At 45.5% G+C, this 22,555-nt stretch overlaps 1 protein-coding gene across 2 annotated transcripts in view; it reads right to left on the bottom strand.

Moving 5' to 3' along the window:
- Positions 1 to 22,555, bottom strand: part of RAD54L2 (RAD54 like 2) — a 682,650-nt gene that overhangs the window by 269,282 nt on the left and 390,813 nt on the right. For both annotated transcript variants that reach the window (XM_085625105.1, XM_085625106.1), the window contains exon 12: positions 13,285 to 13,527. In XM_085625105.1, the coding sequence (XP_085481231.1) occupies positions 13,285 to 13,527 (243 nt within the window). The remainder of the gene's footprint in view (positions 1 to 13,284; positions 13,528 to 22,555) is intronic.

Raw genomic sequence — 22,555 nt, 5'->3', positions numbered from 1 at the left:
TTAATAGCAGTATGTACTACTAGAAGTCAAGTGGTACTTGAACCTTGATGTAAACTGTGCACTGGTTTTAGTTGTCTTCTCCGCTCTCACTATGACCGGCTTTTAAAGTTCTCTGCCTTACATTTAGTCATGTTCTTCAGCATGGCCAGAAACTAAAGAGAACACACTTTGTTTTAAATTAAAGCCTTCACGAAGAAGTTATTCTCTTCTTCAGTCGCATGCAGTCTCACCTTATGGTTACCTACTGCTCTTTGAATGACTGTGTAATGCAGTCATATCATCTAGAGGAGTAGCCCTCACTGGGTAAGGCTCATAGTTGGTTTCATCTTGAGGCTCCACACTGCAATCCTGCCAAAGATCCTCCCCATCATCTGTAAGGACAGGCTCACACTGTGGGTCTTGTGGGTCAAACTCGATGATCGGGAATGTTTCTCTCGACGACAAAACAGGTTTTTGAAATGACTTCAGAGATGAAGGTGGCGGATCAGCCCCTCGGAGTCAAGAAGATGGGATCTGGCTTCGAGACTCAGTGCTAATTGCTTAACGCTTGCCCGGGTTCGCCTCCACCAATGCTAAGCTACTGAAGAGGAGTTTGGCCCCTAGGACGTCAACATCATTTGGAATATCTAAAAAGATTTAAATTAACTCAAAAGGGATATCAACCACCAAGATACTGTGCAATTCTCGTACTATCTTGTTCCAATAGGCATGTATGGCTGGGCAGCCCCACAAGCGTAGAGGAAATTCCCTCTGTCCTGATTACGTCTCACAGTGTCTGTGGAGATAGCTCTACCCATTTTAAATAGTCGCTCCCAGTCTAGTATACCCTGTGCAGTATCTTGAGCTGTATTAGCATTAACCTGGATTTTATAGCTAAATCCCATGGATGCATCAGAGCCGCCTCCCAGTCAATATCATCCACCTCTCCAGCGTCTCTTGCCTATATTTATCATAGCTTAATCAATGTGTCTTCAATGTTTAGTGTTTTACAAGTGAGGGAAACTGTTCCCTTCCCGAGCTCATCCGTGAGCAGCCTACCCCTCCAGGGTAGCATATTTCGGTATTTCAGTCTCTCCTAACCTCTCGGGCCTGTCACAAATACACAGCTGTGCGCATTTTAGGTATGGATTCGGGTGCAGTTGAAATTCCCTCTTGAGTGAGAGGAAAGACATGAGGTCTCCATCCTCGAGGAGATCCCAGACTCTGGAAATTCCTATTGTGTCCCAGGCCTCAAATCCCCTCAGGTTCCCCAATTCCCGCAGCATTGACCCCTCCTCACAAAGGCATTTCCTAAGCTACATAATGGCTTCACTGAAACCTTTGGTGTTTGGTATCAAACTTCTTATTAATAAACCCACACTGGCTGTAGTGATGGATGTATTAACACATGCACCCAGAGGGTACCTTAGAGGCACCCCCTGAAAACCTACCGACCTCTAGTGTATTGACTGACTACTGGTCCTGTCCAGCTTGCCACCAGAGATGCGTTTCTGCCCCTCCCCACCCCTGTGCTGGCCAATTTAATTACTGATAGTACAAGTGAACAGGGAAACCATCTCAAGGTATGCAGTGGTCAAAATGAGTTTCCTAGCTACATAATGGCTTCACTGAAACCTATGGTGTTTGGTATCAACCACTTCTTATTAATAAACCCACACTGATCGTAGTGATGGATTTATTAACACATGCACCCAGAGGGTACCTTAGAGGCACCCCCTGAAAACCTACCGACCTCTAGTGTATTGACTGACTGGTCCTGTCCAGCTTGCCACCTCAATTTACCTCTGCAACTGCACCCCACAGCCAGAGTCCGAGGGAGGTGGCGCTGCCTAAGGGATCCAGAGACCCTCAAAGGCTGAGCCCACCCATGGGTTTGCTCAGACTGGACTCCCAGTCGCCGGCTGAAGCCTCTTTGTGCATGCCCCCTCTACCGCAAATGTCTCACACAGCATGAACCAGACACCTAAAACCACCAGTGCACCGAGTCCCATAGCCCAAGGAGAAGTGGACCAATGGTGTCCCTACGTGCCCGAGCCTCTCAAGGACCGATCCCCCTTGTGAATTCACCCAGACTGCTAACCCCCCCCCCCCCCCAGTTTGCAGCCTCTTCTCAACAGGACCGTTCTCCATTGAAGTGAACGGGGCAACAGACGCTGAAACAAACTTCTGCACCCAGCCACCCCAGAGCCGCCCGAGGTGACCTGCAGGAGTGTCCTTGGACCTTGCCTCATACTCACCTTAAGTCCAGGTGAAGGGTCCCGTAAGTCTCTGACAAGTTCCCGAAAACAGTATAAGTTTTCCCCCATAGGATAACATTACCGCTCCAGAAATTGCACTAAGTGTGACCTTTTAAAACCTGTAAAAATTCCTTACTCAAAAAGTACTTACCCGATTGCGATGATCTTGGTATCTAAATTCATACAAACATCTGTTTTATTTTTATAAATTGGTGTTGGATTTCCTCATTGAGTGTGTGTCTCACTTACTGCCTTTGTGTGTGCAATAAATGCGTAGCATTACCCTTTGATAAGCCTAACCGTTTCCCCACACTACCACAAAAGAGAGCATTTGGTTTATCATTTGTGCCTCTAAACCAATTAGGGCTACCTGGACTCTTTACACAGTGTACCTCATTTTGGTCCACTATATAAAGAGACAGCTTCCTACACCAATGTCTTAGTCCACTGGCTTAAGAGGGTTGAGATGTTTAGAATTACAGTAGTGACATAGCAGGTTCTAGTAGTAGGTTTACAAGTTACTTTTTGGATGCCCATACACTCCTGTGGAAGACTTGGAAAAGCAAACTCTAAGACCTCAAGTGCTTAACTGCCAGGTTCAGCTGCCAAAGGTATGGGTGTCTGATCTAACCCTGCTCCTTCATGAGATCGTCCGGCCTGTTGAGGAGCTTCTTGTGAGGAGACTGAGACATCTTAAGGATGGTTGAGAACAACATGGTTGTCTTGACCCCCTGTGAGCAAACAAGATGAGGATGAGAAACGTTTTCTGTAGCTTCCTTACCACATATGGAAGGAATGGGAGAGGAGGAAAAGCATAGGCAAATATCCCTGACCAGTTCATTCATAGAGCATTGCTAGTTGACAGTGGGTGTGGAAACCTGAAGGGGAAGTTTTGGAATTTTGTGTTTTCGCAAGTGGCGAAAAGGTATATTTGAAAGAAACCACAGTGTTGGAAGTAGGCGAGGACTCGTGGGTGGAGCTCTTATTTGAGGACTTGATGCGTCCTGCTCAACAGGTCTGTAGTTGCCGTCACCTCCAAGTTGCAGGTAGGTATTACACTAGGAGCTGAATCTGATGGGGAATCACCCAAAGCCAAATCTTCTGTGCCAGTGCTGAACACTGTGGTAAGTGAGAGCCTGTGGCGAGTGAGTGCTGCCCTGTTTCTGTAGGTAGTACATGGCGTACATGTTGTTTATTTGTATTGCTACTACCTCATCCTGAATGTTCTGAAAGAAGACTTTGAGAGCTAGGTAAATAGCAAGTCCCCATCAAACCTGCTGATGGGATGACCGGAGACTCTAAACTTTCATGCTGTGGAGGTGCACACCGCAGTCAACGATAGATGCGTTTGCGGTGATGGTCACCTGGGGGATGGGGAATGTGAAGGTTCTAACCTGCAACAGATCGTTGCTGTTCCACCACTGCAGATAGCGATGAGTACTGGCCTTCAGCCAACATTAGATCCTATGGATAACCCTCTGCTTGTGACCACCGTGTGCAGAAAGGCACTTCAGAAATAGATGCATGCACATTCAGGTGTGAGAAACTATGGTGATGCAAGAAACCATCATCCGCAATAGGCACATTACTTTTCTGACTGATAGATCATGATTTGGCATAAAAGAGGCAGTAGATGCTGGAAATCTAGCACTCTAAGGGGTTGGGTTAAGATTTGCTGTGATGGTGTTGAGGATTAACCCTAGAAATGGCTACATTTATAGAGTTGAAGATGGAACTTGGTGACATTTATTGTAAATCCCACGCTATGGAGCAGATAAATGAAAGCTTGAGTGTATGATATGCAGTGCGACCTGCCTATGAGCTCTTTATCAGACAAACGTCTAGATAGAAAACATGAGCGTCTTCCCTTCTGAGGTAAGCATCTAAAACCACTAGGCATTTTGTGAACACCCTTGAGAATCTAATAATTGGTAGAGTTGTCCAATTACAACAAAGTGACAATAACGCTGATGAGATGGATGGATGGGTATGTGGAAGTAGGTGTACTTCAGATCTAGGGCACCCAAGAAGTAACCTTGCTGCATGAAATGTTTCCAGAGAATGCATTTGTTGAGAAGCCTTAGGTCAAGAATTGTCCTGCAAGAGCTATCCTTTTTGGTGAGTAGAAACTATAGGCAGTAAACCGTGTCCCCTGGTCTTGTAAGGCCACCTCCTTTATGACTCCATGGTGCAGGTTCATGCACACTTCCTCAAGGAGAAGGCAGAGATGTTCTGCGCTTAGGGTGGGAACACAGGGTGTAATGTTTGGTAGGGATGAGGCAAGCTCCAGGCGCCTTTGTTGGCTGATACCTCGAATGCAACTATCTGAGGAGTTTTCCTCCCAATGTACCCAAAACCCCTGCAACCTTCTCTCATTAGATGATGTGTGATCGGAGGCATGCATGGTGAGTCAATGCTTTGAGATACAGTTCCCTTGGTGGATTGCCTCTTCCTCTGCCACTGTTGGGAGTTATTACCCAGGTATGTCCCCAGTACAACTCCTCCCTCCTTGCTGGTAGTAGATTACTGCAGTAATTAGTATGACTGTGGATGTTCAGGAGAAGTTGTCTTTGCTATACCCTAGATTGCCCCACACGAAAGAAGCCCTTATTAGGTGTTTGAATGCCCTCCATATTGTTGGCTATCTATGCATCTTTTTTTAATGTTCTCGACCATCTCATCTACATGTGTACTGAAGAGATGCTCGCCAGTAGGTTAATGAGGTGTTGTTGAACCTCTGACTTAAAACTAGAGATGCAAAGCCATGGATGACGGTGTAAAATAACTGAAGGGTGTATCTCTCTAACTGCAGTTTTAGTGGTATCAAATGCATATCGTAAAGTGGGACTGGAAATGATTTTGTGCTAAGATTTCCTCCCCTCTTTTCCTAAATTGCTCTAGGAGGGCCTCTTACCTGCAACTTCTAACCTCAATCTCTTTATACGGCAGGGTGGGGGCATCGCCGGTGGCACATGATATAGTTGGAGCCTGAGGGAGAAGGTTTAAACTTTTTCTCCACCCTAGCAGTAAGCACCTAGGTCTGGAAAGGCTCTTTTAAGGTATCGGAAGCAGATTGGAGCATCCTTTTTAATATAGGTAGGAGCTGCATTGAACATTCAGACTTCGATAGTGTCTCTACCAGGAAATAAAGTTCCTCAGGGACAGTATGTATGTCTTTCTTGTGGTAGGATGCTGGTCTTTCGATGACCAAATGTGACTGTCGTCTGGGGGGAAAGACCTAGTTCCAGGTCTGGACCCCTCAATGGTGTATGTCAATCCTCTCACAGTTCCTCGGTGGGGTGAGGAGAGAAAGGGGTCTTATAATCTTCTGGCAGTGTATATGGACTGGGGTTACCTGTATACAAGAAAAAGTTGGAGACTCTGCTGAATAATGTGACAGGGATGATGGAAGTGGAGCCGATCGAGTGGAGGAGAAGCAATGTGTGGAGATGGGTTTGTAGCTGCGTCCTTGAACCATTTGAGTTGTGGATAAGGCTTTAAGGCAGTTTTTCACAAGAGCTCCTCCTCGAAGGCCAACGTCCTCTTCCCGAGTAAAGGCTCAGAAGTCTTTGGATCCTTAGAAGAGATCTTCCCTGCACGAGAGTGAATGAAAGAATGGCTTTGTCTTTCATCAATTTGCTTCCAAAGTCATTCTAGGATCAGCATTTCAGAGTCAGAGCTAGTGGTGGATGGTGGTCTCGGCACCGTAGCTGTTTTCGGGGCTGATGCTGGTTTAAAGCCAAATCGTGTGCAGATGCCAATAGGCCCTTCGACTTGGAAGGGTTCTTTGGCTTTTTAGTGCTGGAGGTTGATGAGAAACATTGCCCTGGGTTGTCTTGTTTTGGCTCCAATACCTTGTCTCAATGTCAATCGGAACCCAAAGGTCCTGTAGACATCAGTACTTTGTGTTCACGACTGGATGCCCGACACCCTGAGGAGCAGTACTCCATTTCAGTGTGGCGCTTTATGAGGCATTCATGGTGCTCTTGTGGCTGAGACATAACTCGCGACCTCTGGCATCAACTTAGTTCAAGGCCCGGTGGTGGTAGAGGTCGAAGGTACATCCTCTTTCTGTTCTTCTAGCTCAGAGGTGATTAATTACTTCTGGAAAGGATTGGTGCACTGGGAAGTCTTGTGATTCAATTTCCCCATCCTCTGCACCAAGCGGGTCCGCTTTGCTAAAAATGTCACACATGGCATCTGATAGCTGCTGCTGCATGCTGGAGAGTGCCCAGTGTCTATCTCTGAACTGCCAAACAGCCTTATTGCACCAATGGGCTAGGCAGAATGTGCACTCTGTGTCTTTGTGATCCTGAGAGAAACAGATTACACACACTGTAGAGGTCGGCCAAGGGTATTTGTTTAAGCACTCAGGGAAATTTTTTGAAGGGTGTCCGCTCCACCACCCTCTAGGCCTCTTCATTCTCCGGAGTCAATGGAATTAAGGAACACAGAGTTCCGAAAGGGCATGGGCACCCTTAGTGTCAGGGACCCGGACAGTTTCTGCAACACTGAAATGAGAGAGAATACTGATCGCTGGTGCAGAAGAAGTCTCTTTCATCAAAGGGATTAGGTGATCTACTGAGTGGCCCAAAGCAACGAATATCGAACACATTGAGTAGAGGAACTCCATTGGTACGCGTTCAAACAGGATGGCAGAGATAAATAATTTAACAATAGAGTTTATGCCCATGAGCATTGGCCGCTCGAGGACTGCCGCCTGCCTGCCTGTTGGTCTCTGGGGCATAGCGCTCTTCAACGGATGCAGCATCCTGACAAACATTACGCTGCCTGGAAGTCATTCACCTGCCATAGGGGAGATCCGCACTAACAACGAAGCACTCGGGACTGCGAGGACCAGGGAGCTGTGCGCGTAGCACATTGGCTGCACCTGGCCCTCTTCCCGACTCCTCCTCTATCTCCGCCCCATTCTTCTACATTACCACATCGTTGCTCTCACGCGCTAGCGGGACGCGGGCGGGACGAGAGCTGGGGCGAAGACCGGGCAAAGAGCGGGCCCTCTGAGGCCCTCAGAGACACGAGGAGACTGGACTGGGGGAACTCCCTATTTGTACTATCCACTAACCGTGAGTCCTCAGTTTGACACTGCTAGTAATAACATGGCTGATATTGTAGCTAATAACTCTCCTGTTAAACATGGCGCCCCCACCAAATGTACATTGGTAGACTATTTTAAAAAGGTGACTGTACCCACGGACAAGGAGACTACGCTCGCCGAACGAAGGGCTGAGCGACGCCGCTCCATAGAGTGTATGAAAAATAGGACATTATTGGACAGTACATCTCCTATGACTTCGTCCCTTATTGTGCTAAGCCCTTCTACCTTGACGCAGGAGGCGTTAGCTATGGATAACGTCCCAGAGCTGTTGAGAACAATTGACTCTACACCCAGTAATTTTAACTTGTTACCAGTTTTAACTACTTTGTCCCCTGCTAGTACTACTATTACTCTTGGAAAGGAAACTGATATTGTTACTATTCCCTCTGAACCGAAGGCTAAGACCACTATTAAGAAGGCAGGGAGGGCGTTGGTGACCAAAGTTGTAAGGCCCCCTCCGCCCAAGAGAAGAAAGAGGTTAGGCAATTTGCCAAGAGGCAATATTAACCACACTGACTTTGGCAAGGGCCCTATGCAAACTGTGAGCGTTGCATCACTGACAAAGGTTCCATTGCCACCATTAACAACACACGACGTGGCCTCAATATCCTCCACCTCCTTGGTTCCTCCCCCTCCTGACTTGTCTCGTTCTCCGTTGCTCCTACCTGAATTAGGTACAATGACATCACATCTTGAGAGCATCGAGAAATTGATTAGATCATTTACTTTACCCATCATAGAAAGATTAAAAAATATAGAGTCACGACTGGGGAATTTAGAATCTTTAATCACAAAACACCCGGGGACACGGAAAGATTCCACTCACCTACACCCGCCTCCCCCTATGGATTTAGATCCATCTTTTACGCACACTAGGACTAACGAGATAGGTAGCTCTAATTCTCAGCGTAGGGATAAGCCCGCCCACACCACAACTAATCAAAGTTATGGTCAACATGTAGATGGTGAATTAAGGAAGGAAATAGTAAACCCTATTATAGTAACATCCCTAAAGGAGAAGGGGGAGAATCATCACTCAGTTAGAGCAAGTGACCTACGTAGCCATCAAGTTAATTTACCCCCAGAGGCGGTACCATATGTGGTGGTGTTAACTGAAGTTCCACCTCTGGATAAGGGTAGAAATTAGGGTTATTATAACCTAAAAAATAAAATCGTGCACTGGCTTAGGACAAACAGACCCCTCCCTCCTAACATTAATGGGGAGATATTGCATGTTCGGAGACTTCCTTGGTTAGGTCGCAGAATCAAAGACCTTGAAGGGGATGTAATCATTATCAATTTTAGAGACCCTAATGCAGTCAAATACATCTTAGACTACCCCTTGGGTTCTACATGGGGGCCTATAAACCCCCGTGTATTATCCTACTTTTACCCAAGATCAATAGTCTCTTATAATGCACACCCCAGGGCTCTAGGAAAAACGGTGGCCCATTCTCACCCATTCGTAGCAACATCTGCTCCCCTTGTTCTACATTGTAACATGCATGCACCCAGTTCTGTGGCATATGAAAATGCAGCAGAATGGGTTACGGTTCCACCTGGGAACCACAGAATGGGACCACGAAGGGTGAACTACACGCTACCATTTACTCCTCTCGAAGTTGTTAATAGATTTGGGGCTTTATCAGGAGTCGATGACTGCGATTGACTTAGTACTTCTTCTGTCTATGGGCGTAGCACACAGGGGGATCAGGTTGAGGGTATGGATTCGATTTCTAAACTGTCGACTTTCTGCCCAAACCATTCTATCTCTGACAAGCAACATATGTCCTCACTGGCGACTCACACAGGGCCCCTGGAATACGCTCTGGTGGCCGTAGATGAAATAGTTATCGAACCTTACCGTTCCGCACACAGGGAGGACGGGGTGGAGGCGGTGGGAGGTTGCTTTCCACGAAAGACCAAAGTTCTACAGGGGTCCTTATTCAAAGCACAAAGTGAGCTGGGGGTCTGTGCCCCTTTAAGGATAGAAGAAAGTACCCCGCACGAGGCTTCTATGCCTACAACCAGAACTATGAGGGCATTAGAGATTCTGTCATGGAACGTGGCTGGGCTCCCCAATAAGTTAGGCAATACTGACTGGGAAACTTTTATCAAAGAACATGATATATGCATGTTCCAAGAGACGTGGGCCAGAGAAAATCTTTGCCACCCCGGTTTTGCAATTTTTAATATTCCAGCTAGATGGGGCGGGAAGGGACGCCCGTCTGGTGGACTATCAACATGGATTGCCTGTCATTTAGGCTGTACTGCCGAGGTGGTAGAAACTAATTCTCTGGACATCCTGTGCGTGGCCTTGCGTTGGCCCAATGGGGCGGGTCTGAGTCTGGTAAATATATACTCTAGACCAGTCGGAGTTGCGGCCACCTCAAGGTCACTGGAGGATTTAGGGATTTTTCTTGACTCTTTCACTGGCCCAGATACACTCCTGGTCGGAGGGGATTTTAACATTCAGTTTGAACCACTTCCGACGCATCTAGACGGGATCAGCAGCGAGGAGGATGACCTCTGGGGAATCCAAAGTATTGTAGGTCCGCCAGTCAGGGTAGCATCACCCCTCTTATTGCAAGTTCTAACATTAACATTGGCAAATTCACTTAGAGCATGCAATGGTAGGTTTAAGGGGGATAACCCGCCCCAGCCAACTTTTAATAGACCAAGACAGGAGTCCCGGATTGATTACATACTGATCAGACTCCAGGACTGGAAATTGGTATTAGACTTTAAAATTGCCCTAAGGGCTGATAGTGATCATAACCCCCTAATCCTCTCACTAGCTGAGGATGGTTTCCTTAGGCCAGAAACTCGAGGAAATAGCTTACCTGCCCCCAGTCTCACCTTGTCCAGCAATAGACGAAGACTAAGGTGGGACAGACTACTAGAGAAACCGAACCGTATAAGGGCTATATATGAGCAAGTGGCTTTAACCTTGGAAAGAGTGGAGAGCCTTCTCCCTCAATTGTCCTCGTCAGAAGGTTGTTCTTCCCTTGAGGATATTCACCAGACCCTTTGTGCCAATTTAGCTGAGGTATTGAATCCTGTGGTCCGGGGCAGGAAACCGAGGAGTGAAAGAGCCTCTTGGTTTAATGCCAGCTGTAGGGGAGCCAAGAAAGATCTCCTCCAAGCACTCAAAAATAAGGAATCATCCTCTGTGATTAGGGAAAAGAGGCTGGCCTATAAGTTCCTTCTTGAAGCTGCTAAAATAGACTGGGACTGGGAGAACTGGACAGAAATAACATCTGCTCTCAAAGTTAGAGATTCCAGAAAATTTTGGCACATAGTCAGACATGGTTCTGCTGAGCCTGTTATGGCAATAGAAGGCAATATTGCACCTGAAGTCTGGGAAAAACATTTCTCATCGCTTTATAGCAGAGCTGGGCTAGACCAAATGGGAACTCCGCCTGAGAGCTTAGTGGTCCCTATCGATAATCATATTGAGCTGGCAGACTTTAAGCTGGAGGAATTGGAAAGGGCAATTACTTGCCTTTCCTTAGGAAAAGCGCCAGGCTTAGATAAGATCCCAGGCGACCTCTTAAGGCACGAAGTTAGAATTTGGGCACTATACTTTTTGGTACTGTTCAACGCAATCATTCGTGGGATGGCACTTCCCCCAACTTGGCTTGGGGCGGAGATTGTGCCCATTTTTAAAAGGGGCTCACCTTTGCTCCCCGCCAATTATAGACCGATCAGTCTGATAGACGTTCCACAGAAACTCTTTGCGAGGCTTCTGTTGGATCGACTTTTGGACTGGATCGAGGAGAGGGATGTTCTGAGCCCTCTTCAGGCCGGGTTTCGCCAGAAGATCTCTACTGTGGACCAGGTCTTTAGGCTGTCCCTTCTACATTGGAAAACAATACAGTTGGAGGGTGGCAGCCTCTATACTGTATTTGTAGATTTAAGGGCTGCGTTTGACCTGGTACCACGTGGTAAGCTCTGGGAAGTCCTGGCGAACGCTGGGATGCCAGCTGATCTCCTGAATATGATCATCCGCCTCCATACAAACACCTATGCCCGTGTGAGGTGCGGTGGGCAGGGTGCACTCTCAAACAAGTTTCCCGTTGAGAGAGGGGTAAGACAGGGGTGCGTACTTGCACCGTCCCTGTTCTGCCTCTTTGTCAACGGGGTCATTGACCACCTCAACGGGGTCCCCAATTCGGATGTCCCGAAGTTGGCGGGAAGGAGGGTCCCAGCAATTATGTTTGCTGACGATACCCTCCTTCTCTCCAAGTCACCTATGGGAATCCAGCGTGTTCTGGATGGTTTTGGGGACTTCTGTAGAGAGCATGGATTGGAAATAAACACCACAAAGACCAAATTCATGGCCTTCAATCCGCCACCCAGGTTCCATCGTATTCCTCGCATTGGGGAAAATGCACTCGACCGAGTGAGCACCTTTGAATACCTTGGTGTTACACTCAACGAAGAATTGGGGTGGGGTCAACATCAGGAGAAAACGAGGTTGAAGCTAGTGCAACATATTGGTGGAATATTAGCAATGGTGGGGAAGAATAGGTCAACCCTTAAACCCATAGGTCCTCCTCTCCATATTTATAGGGTCCAAGCAAGAGGAGCAGTTACTTATGGGAGTGAATTATGGGGTTATAAAATCCTGGACAGCTTGACAAAGGAGGAGAACAGATTCCTCAGGTGTCTAGTAGCTCTTCCTCCGAGTACACCGCTAGTGCCTCTACGACTTGACTTAGGCATTAGACCACTGGAAGAAGAGTTGGCACTTCGTCCCGTGATCTACTGGCGCAGATTGTGGACGGTGCCTGAACTGATTCACTATAGACAGGGTCTCCAGGAAGTTCTCAGCTTCCCAAATTCGGGGAACATTCCCTGGCTTAAAGGAATAGTTTGATGAGCCTAGGTCTAGATGCACTATGGAATGATCCTTGCAATGCTTGTCCTAAGCTTTCTAAAAAAGCTTTAACCAAAGTGTATCATGATTCTAAGGCACCTTTACTCCGACCCTCCAAATCCCTAGGGTCCCTAACAAATCAATTCCTTCTTATGAAGAGTACATACATCTTTGAATTGGCCTTGGATAATGTTTACCCTGTAATAATCAGGAAGCTCTATTTGCAATGGAGGCACGGGTCTTTGCCAATTCGTGCTTTCACTAGCTCCTGGTCCCTGTCGACACCCAGTATTTGCCCGGCATGCAGTGCAAGTGAGGAAACTGAGCTGCATTTTATATTTTTTTGCACGGGTTACACTGAGCCCCGCAGAAAGTGGATTATTCCCATCTGTAGGAACCTGGGCTTCACAAGGTGTCATGAAGCCTTTAGAATTCTCAAGAGCGAAACGGCCGCGCACATTGTGTTTGCAGTGGCAAAATTCTTGGGGGCTTTCTGGCACAAACGGAAAAAATATTTAAAAATGTCAATCTGATTTATGTATGTAATTAGTATGTATTAGCTGTGTGGATGCATTATTTTTAAAGATTTTATCTATTGTTGTTAAATGTTTTATATTGATTTTATGTACTTTTATGGAGTTACTCCGAAATAAAGTTTTCTTGAACTTGAACTTGCATTGGCAACTAAGGGAGGAGTCCAAGGGTACCTCGTGACTCGAAAAGACTTCTTCGAACTAAAACCACTTGCAATGCACAAGCCCAGCACAAGATGGCAGGAGTATAAAAAGCATGCGTCTCTACATTAACACATGCTAAGTACATGCATTATTGAGTGAAGTAATCTTAATGGGGTCAGAGGCTGGCTAGGTGGACATTCTATTGTTTAACCTTGGACATGCTACTTTAATTTACAATATAGAAATACATGGGTAATAGCAATGCCTGGGTAATACACTTGTTTATATATTCTAGCAATGCTTCTGAGACAAAATAAACATATATTCCATACAATCCAGTGCGCTGATTTTGCCCACCCAGAAACTCACCCACTCATAAGTGACCACCTGATGGGCCTTTTCCTGAAAAGGATTCAAACCCACAGTCTGCAGGAACTTGCTGTTTGTTGTCTCGCCTCCTGGCAGTCCTGCAGCATTGTTCTCCAACTTCACTTTTGCACTGTGAGACTTGCAGCTGGCATTGGTGCCCAGATCATCCACATCCAGATCATGTTCGTTAGCCAAGTTTTCCTTTTGCAGTGCTTCATGTAGAACATCAGGGTGATTCCATATCTGAAAGGGGAATAAGAAAGGAAAAGGCATTCACTTACGGAGATCAGATCCAATGTATTTTAAATATGGTTATTAAGTTTGAAGAACAATTAAGCACAAACATGTAAACACTGACAATGTGTTCACATGGGATCAAATCAATGTATCATACTCCACTCTACTTTTGCAGTTGCAACAATCCAAGGCATCATTTTCTCTTCCTGCCCATTACTACATCCTAAATCAAAGTCTTTGCAACTTCAGTCATATATGCCTTATATTCCATTCTAGATCTAACTAAATGTGCTTCATTAATCACCTCATGGATGCTAGGATGCCAGTGCTACAGTTTATATCTATCTATGTGTGATAGATTAGTTTACCATAGTGTGTGTCTGTTGGGTTAGTTAATTGTGTTAACATTTCGTCCCACTCAGCTAAGAAATTTTTTTATTGGATGTTTTATACATTGTTCTTCCACTAGCGCCCATCCTACCAATTCTTTTTCATAGGTCGTATTTGGTGGTACAGGGCTAGCCCAATGAATAGCTATTCTTCTTTTAGTTAATATGGTCTTTAGGGAAGGCTCTTCAAAGGCAAAATCCCCAGTAGACAGAATCTTTGCCTGAGCAAAGCATGAAATACTATCACCTTATGCATTATCTCAAGCACCATGCTCCACTACCACTGTACCCTATTGTGCCAGGTTGGTGTAACGAATACAAACAACACAAGGGACAATGGACAGCCATGTCTAGTGCATCGTTCTAGTCTTCTGCTTTCTGAAATCCATCCATCTGTTCAAACTCTCATTGTGAGCTCCACAAATAAAAGCTTAACCCAGTTGAGGAATTTTGATCCAAACCTTACCTTTTCTATTACTAAACATGTATATTCCCAGATCACTGTGTCAATTGCTTGCTCGATGCCAATTACTAGGAGTGTGTAGGTCTTCTCAAATGTTGATAAATTGTGCATTATGTGTGCCCTGATTGGTCACATGCTTGATCTGTATTTTGAAATGTGTGGAGTTTCCAGCAATAGTTAACGTAGAACTGATAAGGATGGTCTGGCATATGAACCATTCCACCCACAGATTTTGTTCCAAAAAACAACGTATTGAAGCTATAATGGTGACCATGACCATTCTACTTAAAAATTGGACGTCCTTATATCAAATATGTTAATAGACAATTGGATAATGGAGATGCAATCCCTTCCCATACTAGAACGGACTTTCCTTTCTTGACAGAGGATTTGTCCAATAGTTCTTGAGGCTATTACCTGCCATGCTATAATAAACAGAATATGGACTATATTAATAATGCTACTAAAGATAAGAGTGTACTTTTTTTTATTTCACATTTTACTTTCTTAATGGAATATATGATTTTGCATTGTTAGTTAGAATATGTTTTATGCTTAATTATGTTATTACTTGTATGGCTTTATGTTATCTTCTCATGTTGTGTCTCATTTATAGATTACAGCATGCTTACCTGTACATTTGATGTATAGGGTGGGGATTTATGATGTAAAAAGTGCTTGCAGGGTTTATGCTTATTTATGACCTTCCCATCTGTGCATTAAATCCTCAATTGAGAAGTTTCCTTTGACAAACTTCACATATAGGAAGAGTTACATGTGTGGATTTTTTCAGGGATTTGATCTGCTCTAGACTTGTTAAGTGTGTATTACTTACAGAGCGGTAGTGTCTACTCATTCTCTTAATCTGACTGGGGTAATCTCAAATGCCAGAGAAGAAAGATCTAGTATAGTGAAATCTGAAGACGCCACATTGGAAGTGTTTTCTGTTGTAATGTTCCTTAAGGGAAGGTCATCCACAACATGACTGAAGGAGCCCCCAGAAGAATTGTTGGGAATGGTAGAAATTTCTTTCCATTCACCCATCTAGCTTGCAGGTGATAAGAAGTTTGAAAAGAACGAGGACCTAGTCTTCATGATGCAAACTCCCAGTGGAGCTCATTAAAAAGTGGCCACAGTCTGAATCTGCCCATACAGAGAACCCTGTGCCTTCAGAAATTGTCTTGATGGCAGCAGCATTAGAATCTGAAGGGGAGCTCACAGGAGTCTTGACGGCACTGGCATCAGCCAGGCAATATGATGCACTCCTGAACTCTAGACTTCTAATTTGCATTCATAGTTATTTCTAGATAATGAGATGTGTAGAGTAACAGACGGTGTCCATTTAGTAGGATAATAGCACCCTATGGAAGCTCCCAGCACAAGGCTCAGTAGGCAAACCAGGGAAACCCCAGTGAAAGACACTTTTCTTGGCACACTAGAGAAAGGATTGGTGTAAGATTGATCGTAAAAAACCTCAGTTAAGAGCTTGCAGAATTTAAGGCATCTAGGGTAAACCTGGGATGTGTTAGGGTCAGCTTCAGGCAAGCAGAGAGTTAAACAAGCTGCATGGTGAAATGGAACACCTTTACAGACTACTGACTTCCAAACCAAAAGGAACAAGTCAGAGGGTCTGTATACAAAAGGGTCCCATTTGCCGTCTACTACTTTGATTATAGTCCCAGAAACTGCAGGAGAGGTCGGATACCGAAAATATTTGCTTTACCATTACCATGATAATTGATGGGCCTTGATGAAAGTTAATCAAGCAACAACCAAGAGGGAATCAGCAGCTATGCATTTCAATCAGCATTTGTACAAATAATCATGAAAAATGCACTCCACAAGATACGCCTTCCACAAACATTTTGACCTGGGGCAGAAGTTTGAGTCACATAACTCTGTAATCTAATGAAATGAATCAAAACCTTTTTATTTTTAAACAAAATACAGAAAAACGGAGCAGCATGGATAGAGATTCACATGCTTGACATACAGCCCTAATCTGCCCAGCCAGAGAAGGAAACTGGAGCCCTGGAAATCACTAGATGAGTTTGTGTTTTAGGCGCTGAAGGGTCTACATGCAAGACTTCAGATTTTTAATGAGGCAGACCTACGTTTTACAAAATGATAAGTGAGAAAAGGAAAATCTGTACTTTGCCTTTCAAATCCGGTTTAAAAAAATTCCCTATAACAAAGCTAACGTTTTTATTGCTATTTGAAATCCCAGTGAAGATTTAGAAGTGGGTACCATACCTATTTCCTGAAGATGCAATCGGTAAAGTACTATTTAAGGTTAGATCAATTGTTCAAACAATAGTTTGCACTTTACATATTAATAAAGGTGAGCTGAAGTGTTAACAATTCAACGGGGTAATACAAATTTTATTTTAGGAGATTAACAGCAGTTATGTAATGGTCGGATACGGCTGTCTTGACCTTGTTCACCATGGGTTCATCAATGGGCGTTACATTATCTAGTTATACCATTTCGCAATAAAATACAAGATGAACTATCTCTTTAGTCGGATCAGAGCCTGTGTGACTGAAAAACAAAGATGAAAGATTTTAAAGTTGCCTACTATAGTTCAAACTAGTATTGGCAAAGCCAAATGGTCTAGCTTATATATAAATATATATATAGATAAGAGCTGTTGTTTTTGTCAATGTCTTTTAGCCATGTTGTACACTACCTCTGCAGGGTAGATGGAGGGATGGAGCAAACACAACACTGGAATGGGGCCAATTAAGACAGCGGGAGGGGGCAAGAAACACACAGGACCAGCAGGTGAATGGCGGGAGGGGTCAGGGAACATGATGGACAGCGATGGAGGGTTGCAAGCAATTCGATGAACAGAGGGAGGAGGGTGAAGCAAAGTCAAGGACAGGGGAAGGAGGGCAGGAGGGGACAAGCAACATGACTGACAGAGCAAACACATGCACTCATGGATAAGCTACTGGCAATCGAGTGGAGGCATCTACGTGGGGGCAGATGGGGTGGATAAGGGGATGCTTAAAAAAAGCACTATGTGGGCCATCGCTGGTTGCTTTATAGGTGGAATAGCTAATATTGTAAAGTCTCTCAGTGCTGGCACTCTCAGCTGGTACTGGCAATAACGAAGTGTGACAGCACTACACAAGAATTTCACTGTTTAGGGAATTGACTAAACAATTCACTCACCACTATACAGCCTAATTCATTCAGCATGCAAATCACCAATAATTCTAACTTGAGCAAGCCAAAAACTCGCCAAAAGCAGCAGGTGGGAGGGACCATGTGCAATGTCACGGGTGCTCATGTAATTCAGTCCAATACCTTCGTATCAAACAGGCGCAATGTAAAGCTGCCAAAACAGAAGCAACAAGCATTGGCATAGCCAATAGGTCTCGCCTTTGGGACATTATAAGTGTTTAGCCATGCATCATATTATGGGATTGAAGAGCTATACAATTACTACAAACTGGGTCATCCGGTCTGACTCAGGAATACATCCTTGCCATTTCAAAATACTCATATTGACCATTTATTTAGATTTTTTTGCTTAGTAGAAACACACACCGTAATAAAGACATTTGAAACTGCCTAGGGAGTTCACGGTGGTTTCATGACTAAGTACAAGAGAGTGCAGTGCACTTTAAGCCCAAAAAAACTGAGAAAAAACAGTTACATTGTTGGCAAAAACAGGGCACAAACTGAATACATAAAAGATACTTGTAGAAAAGCACAAAGGGAGCCTACAAATTGTTTTAAACAAAGACTGAGCGTGTCAGCAGAAATTCACCATGAACCCGGCTTCTTAAAAGTCAAACAAAGAAATACCGTTCACACAAAGACTGAACATATAGGAAAAGGTCCGTGAACGAAAACGTACATTTGAGGACTCTTCTGGAGAAGTTATTGCGATGACACTAAAGGAAAAAAAAAAGAAAAAAAAGTGGAGTGCTTTGTTTAACGAGATACTATAAGTACCGAGTAGAAAGCATGAAGCTGTAGGCTAGTAAATTATTCAGACTACACACATCTCCCCTCGCCGTCTGAACAGCTGTGGGGGCCATTACACCAGCCACACGGTGCACGTACTTAAAGCACGGTGCTTTTCCAAACGCTGAAAGGACATGAATAAAGGCAGCCTCGAAAGAGGGGCACACTCCCTTTAAATCAAGATCACTGTGGAAAGAAATTGAGAGGTGCAGCTCCTAACGAGGGGCTCGGCTTTTACATCATAGTAGAGGAGAATGAGGGCGGTGATGCCTGTCCCAGTGGAGGGCTTCACAGCATGGTGAAAGCTCGAGAAAGTCCGTGGTGGGGCTTGAGAATGGTCCACCGTGAACCCCGTTTGAACTGCCCCAGCCCCACCAACCACTTGGAATGCTGCACTTTCCCCTTTAAGGCAGTTACGTCTTCAACAAGACTTCTCGTTCCACCCAAACTGAACGAACCCACTAAATGTCCCAGTCGGTTTTACTTTCTAAAGAAATGATTTGTTTCACTTTTAAGGCTCCACAAACCGGCAGTTCGTTACTGATGCCAACTGGACGTCCGCCCTCCTGGAAACGTGTCAACAAAGGTTGGCAAGGGTGTATTTTTGGCCAGCTGTTGTCCCTGTGATCGCGTGCTCAGCCTGCGTGTATCTGAAGGCAGCCTGAACTGACCTGCTCCACACTCGACAGAGCTGCAAAAACAAACCTGGATCAAGCAAGCGCCGAGAGTTCCTAAGAAGTGTGAGGGGTGGGGGGCTTGGGGGGGGGAGGGGGAGTGCGGCCGAGAGCACACACAGCGTTTCCCTTGCGGGAGCGAGCTGGGGCACCATCTGTTTGCAAGTTAATTACAAACAGATGTCGCCAAAGCTAGCTCCCGCAAGGCAATCGTCAAACGTGCACGCGTTGCCATTGAAAGCAATGCAAAGCGTTCACGTTTTTGGCCTAAAAAGTAAATCGATTTCACAAGGTCTCCTCCTATGCAACGCATGCGCGCTGCGTAGGCGAGACCTAAAAAGCATTGGAAAAGCTTTGCCAATGTATTTTTTGAGGAAGAGGCGGGCTGAAAGCAATGACAAGAGTTTTTATGAACTGAGGGCTGGTGGGGGAACCGAAAGCAGCGACAGGGAGTGCGAGTGGGGGAACCGAAAGCAGCGACAGGTAGGGCGGTGGGGGAACAGAAAGCAGCAACAGGGAGGGCCGATTAGCCAGGAGGGAAATTAGCGGGGAGGGGGTATTGACAGGAGGGCTGGAGGGGGAATGGATGGCAGCAACAGGAGGGGGAATTGATGGCAGCAACGGGAGGGGGAATTGATGGCAGCATCAGGAGGGCAGGACGGGGAATTGATGGCAGCGACAGGAGGGTGGGACGGGGAATTGATGGCAGCGACAGGAGGGCGGGACGGGGAATTGATAGCAGCGACAGGAGGGTGGGACGGGGAATTGATGGCAGCGACGGGAGGGGATTTGATGGAAGCGGTGGGATGGCGGGAGGGGGAATTGATGGCAGCGACGGGAGGGGGGAAATGATGGCAGCGACGGGAGGGGGAAATGATGGCAGCGATGGGAGGGTGGGAGGGGGAAATGATGGCAGCGACGGGAGGGTGGGAGGGCAATTGAATGAATACATTATTATTTTTATAGCGCACAGCTACTCCAGGAGTGTCCTGGCGCTTAAACATCAGTATTGGAGGCCTACCAGAGAGCAAAACCTATGGAGAGTTTCAAATACCCCAACTACTAAAAATATACGTTTATCAGTTTTTAAAACTGCCCTCCTCAATCAATTTCAAATGTTTCAACAGCTGGCTCCACAAGCCTGTGTACAGGACCGTGATAGAGAAACCCCCCTCCAAGCTGCTTTTTGAAGCAGGGAACTGTCAACAGCCAAGCCTGATTGGAGCACAGCAATCTACCATGTATGTAAACCTTAATCCTTTAGTTCAAATACAACAAACTCCGTCATGAAGGGATTGATATGCCAAAATGAATGCTTTGAACATCACTTGCTTGCGCACTGAGAACCAATGGGGCTTCTCACAAAACAGATACAGGTGAATGTTTTGGCAGCTTATACAATAAGCGGACCAATCTATTTTGCGCAACTTGTAAATGCTGGAAGATAGAATCTGGGCTACCAAGATGCAGGACATTGACATAATCCAGCCGCACCAATATCAATGCCCTAACCACTGTGACCTGTAATTCCTGAAGGTTCAGGTGCAAATATGTCCTAAGGAGTTGGAGAATCCAACGACAGGATATCACCACAGATGAGACTTGGGCTTTAAAAGATAGGGTTGAGATGAACAGAATGCCCAGGTTTCTGGCCACCTCCGTGGGGGGCACTGCTGTCCATCACGGTATAACGTCTGGCCCAAACAGCAGGACCTCGGTTTTATCCGGGTTGCACTAAAGTTTGTTCTTCCTGAGCTACGCAAGTAGCACTTTTAGGCTGAGAGCAAAAGTTTCTTTGGCCCTGAATGAGTCTCCTTCATAGGTTAGTAGGAGCTGTGTATCGTCTGCATAAAATAATTTAATGCCTAATGACTCCACCAGATATGCCAGGGGAGACAGGTTGTAGAAGGCTGGCTTAGTATATGGTGCACACTTATTCAAGTGGTGCACACTGCACAAACCCAGGTAACCCTTATTGTGAGGAGTCCCAAGGTACCCCAATATAGGCCTAGTTAGCTGCACAAACTTTTACCTACATTCATACTACCTCACTCTATAGAACGGTTCTGGCTCCAACATTTTACCTAGTTAGGTGCCGAATAAATGTTGTGTAGTTTTCCTCGAAAACTAGCTCATATATTATGCGTGAGGATTCTTAGTATCATATCTTAATCCCCTGCCTAGGACATGCACAGCAGGATTACCATTTTCTGTATAATAACTGTGTACAAAAGTCACAGCTATCGTCATCCTTGAACAACAGACCGACAGTACCATTTCACATCCAGGTAGAACCCCTGAGGTTACTTTTCAGGTATGAAAGAGCCACATCTTCACTGGGCAACCACAGGAGAAGCTTTGACGCTGACACTAGATGCTGAGGTCCCGGCCTGCAGAAGCTCCAGCATGCAGCAGTCTGACATTCCTTGTGGGGTGTCCAACTTGAGACCAAGACGGAGTCATTCAGTCTCTCCCATCAGGTAATGGGGTTGGTGCTTTCCTAGGGGAGCCTTGGCTTTACACCAACATACATGCTAGGTACACTTAAACAGGGTTTGCATCGTAGGAGTGCACTCTATTACTCCCATGTATCGATATGCCCGCATATATTTACTGTTTTAGCACCGTGGTAGAATTCTACCTTTTACTTACTCTGTCGGTGCCAGCAATCTTGTACACCTGTTTCTGTCTAATGGTCATCACAGCACATATGTTTCATACTAGAATGATGCTGGTTCAATAAATGTTTGTTGAAAACATCTCCATCGTTTGTTCTGTGTATCTCTGAAACTAAGTGAGTACAATTGATTGAGCGAAAAGTACTGCACTGTTTCCACGATCCCTGAAGGATCAAGGGTTGTCCTTTTCGATAGTTGCCAGAAACTATTCACTCCTTGGGAAAGTTAAGGGGCTTATGGTGGCACTGTGAGCTAGCTGGTCTGAAGAATAACAATGGGGGTGTCTGGAATCAGTCTGGACACCAATCCCTTAGTTTATATTATCTAAACGCGAAGATCCTATGTATTATTAGGAGAAACAAGACATTATGGTGATTTTAGTGGTCTTTGATAACAATAGAAAGCTCTGAAAGTGGTAGCCGTGGAGAGCAGCCTTCAGGCTGGCGAGCCACCACACACGTGAAGGCCCCGGGAACCAGGTTACCGACACAAGGGAAGCCAGGACCCTGTTCCACCCCGGGTTTTCCCTTTTGTTGTTGAGGGTGTAGGTGGATACTTTCACGCCATTTCCGGTTGGTTTGGGGGCGGAGTCAGGGGATTAATGCACCTTCATCTGTAGTTATTTAATCAGCATGGCTTGCTTGTCGCGCAGCGGACGCGCGCAGACAAGCTCATGCTGAACATTACTCTGTGGCAACTTTGCTTTTTAAACTTTTAAAAACCTTTTAATCCTGTTTGGAGCTTTATTAATTGTAGTGACTAACCTTACCTGTTTCTTGACTGCATTTCGCTGCTCTCCCTGTGCATCCCGCCAGCACCCCGTTCCACCGCGGGTTTTCCTGTTTGTTGTG

The sequence above is a fragment of the Triturus cristatus genome, chromosome 9, assembly GCF_964204655.1.
Source record: "Triturus cristatus chromosome 9, aTriCri1.1, whole genome shotgun sequence".
Taxonomy (NCBI): Eukaryota; Metazoa; Chordata; class Amphibia; order Caudata; family Salamandridae; genus Triturus; species Triturus cristatus.
This window is presented reverse-complemented; position numbering and strand designations above follow the sequence as displayed.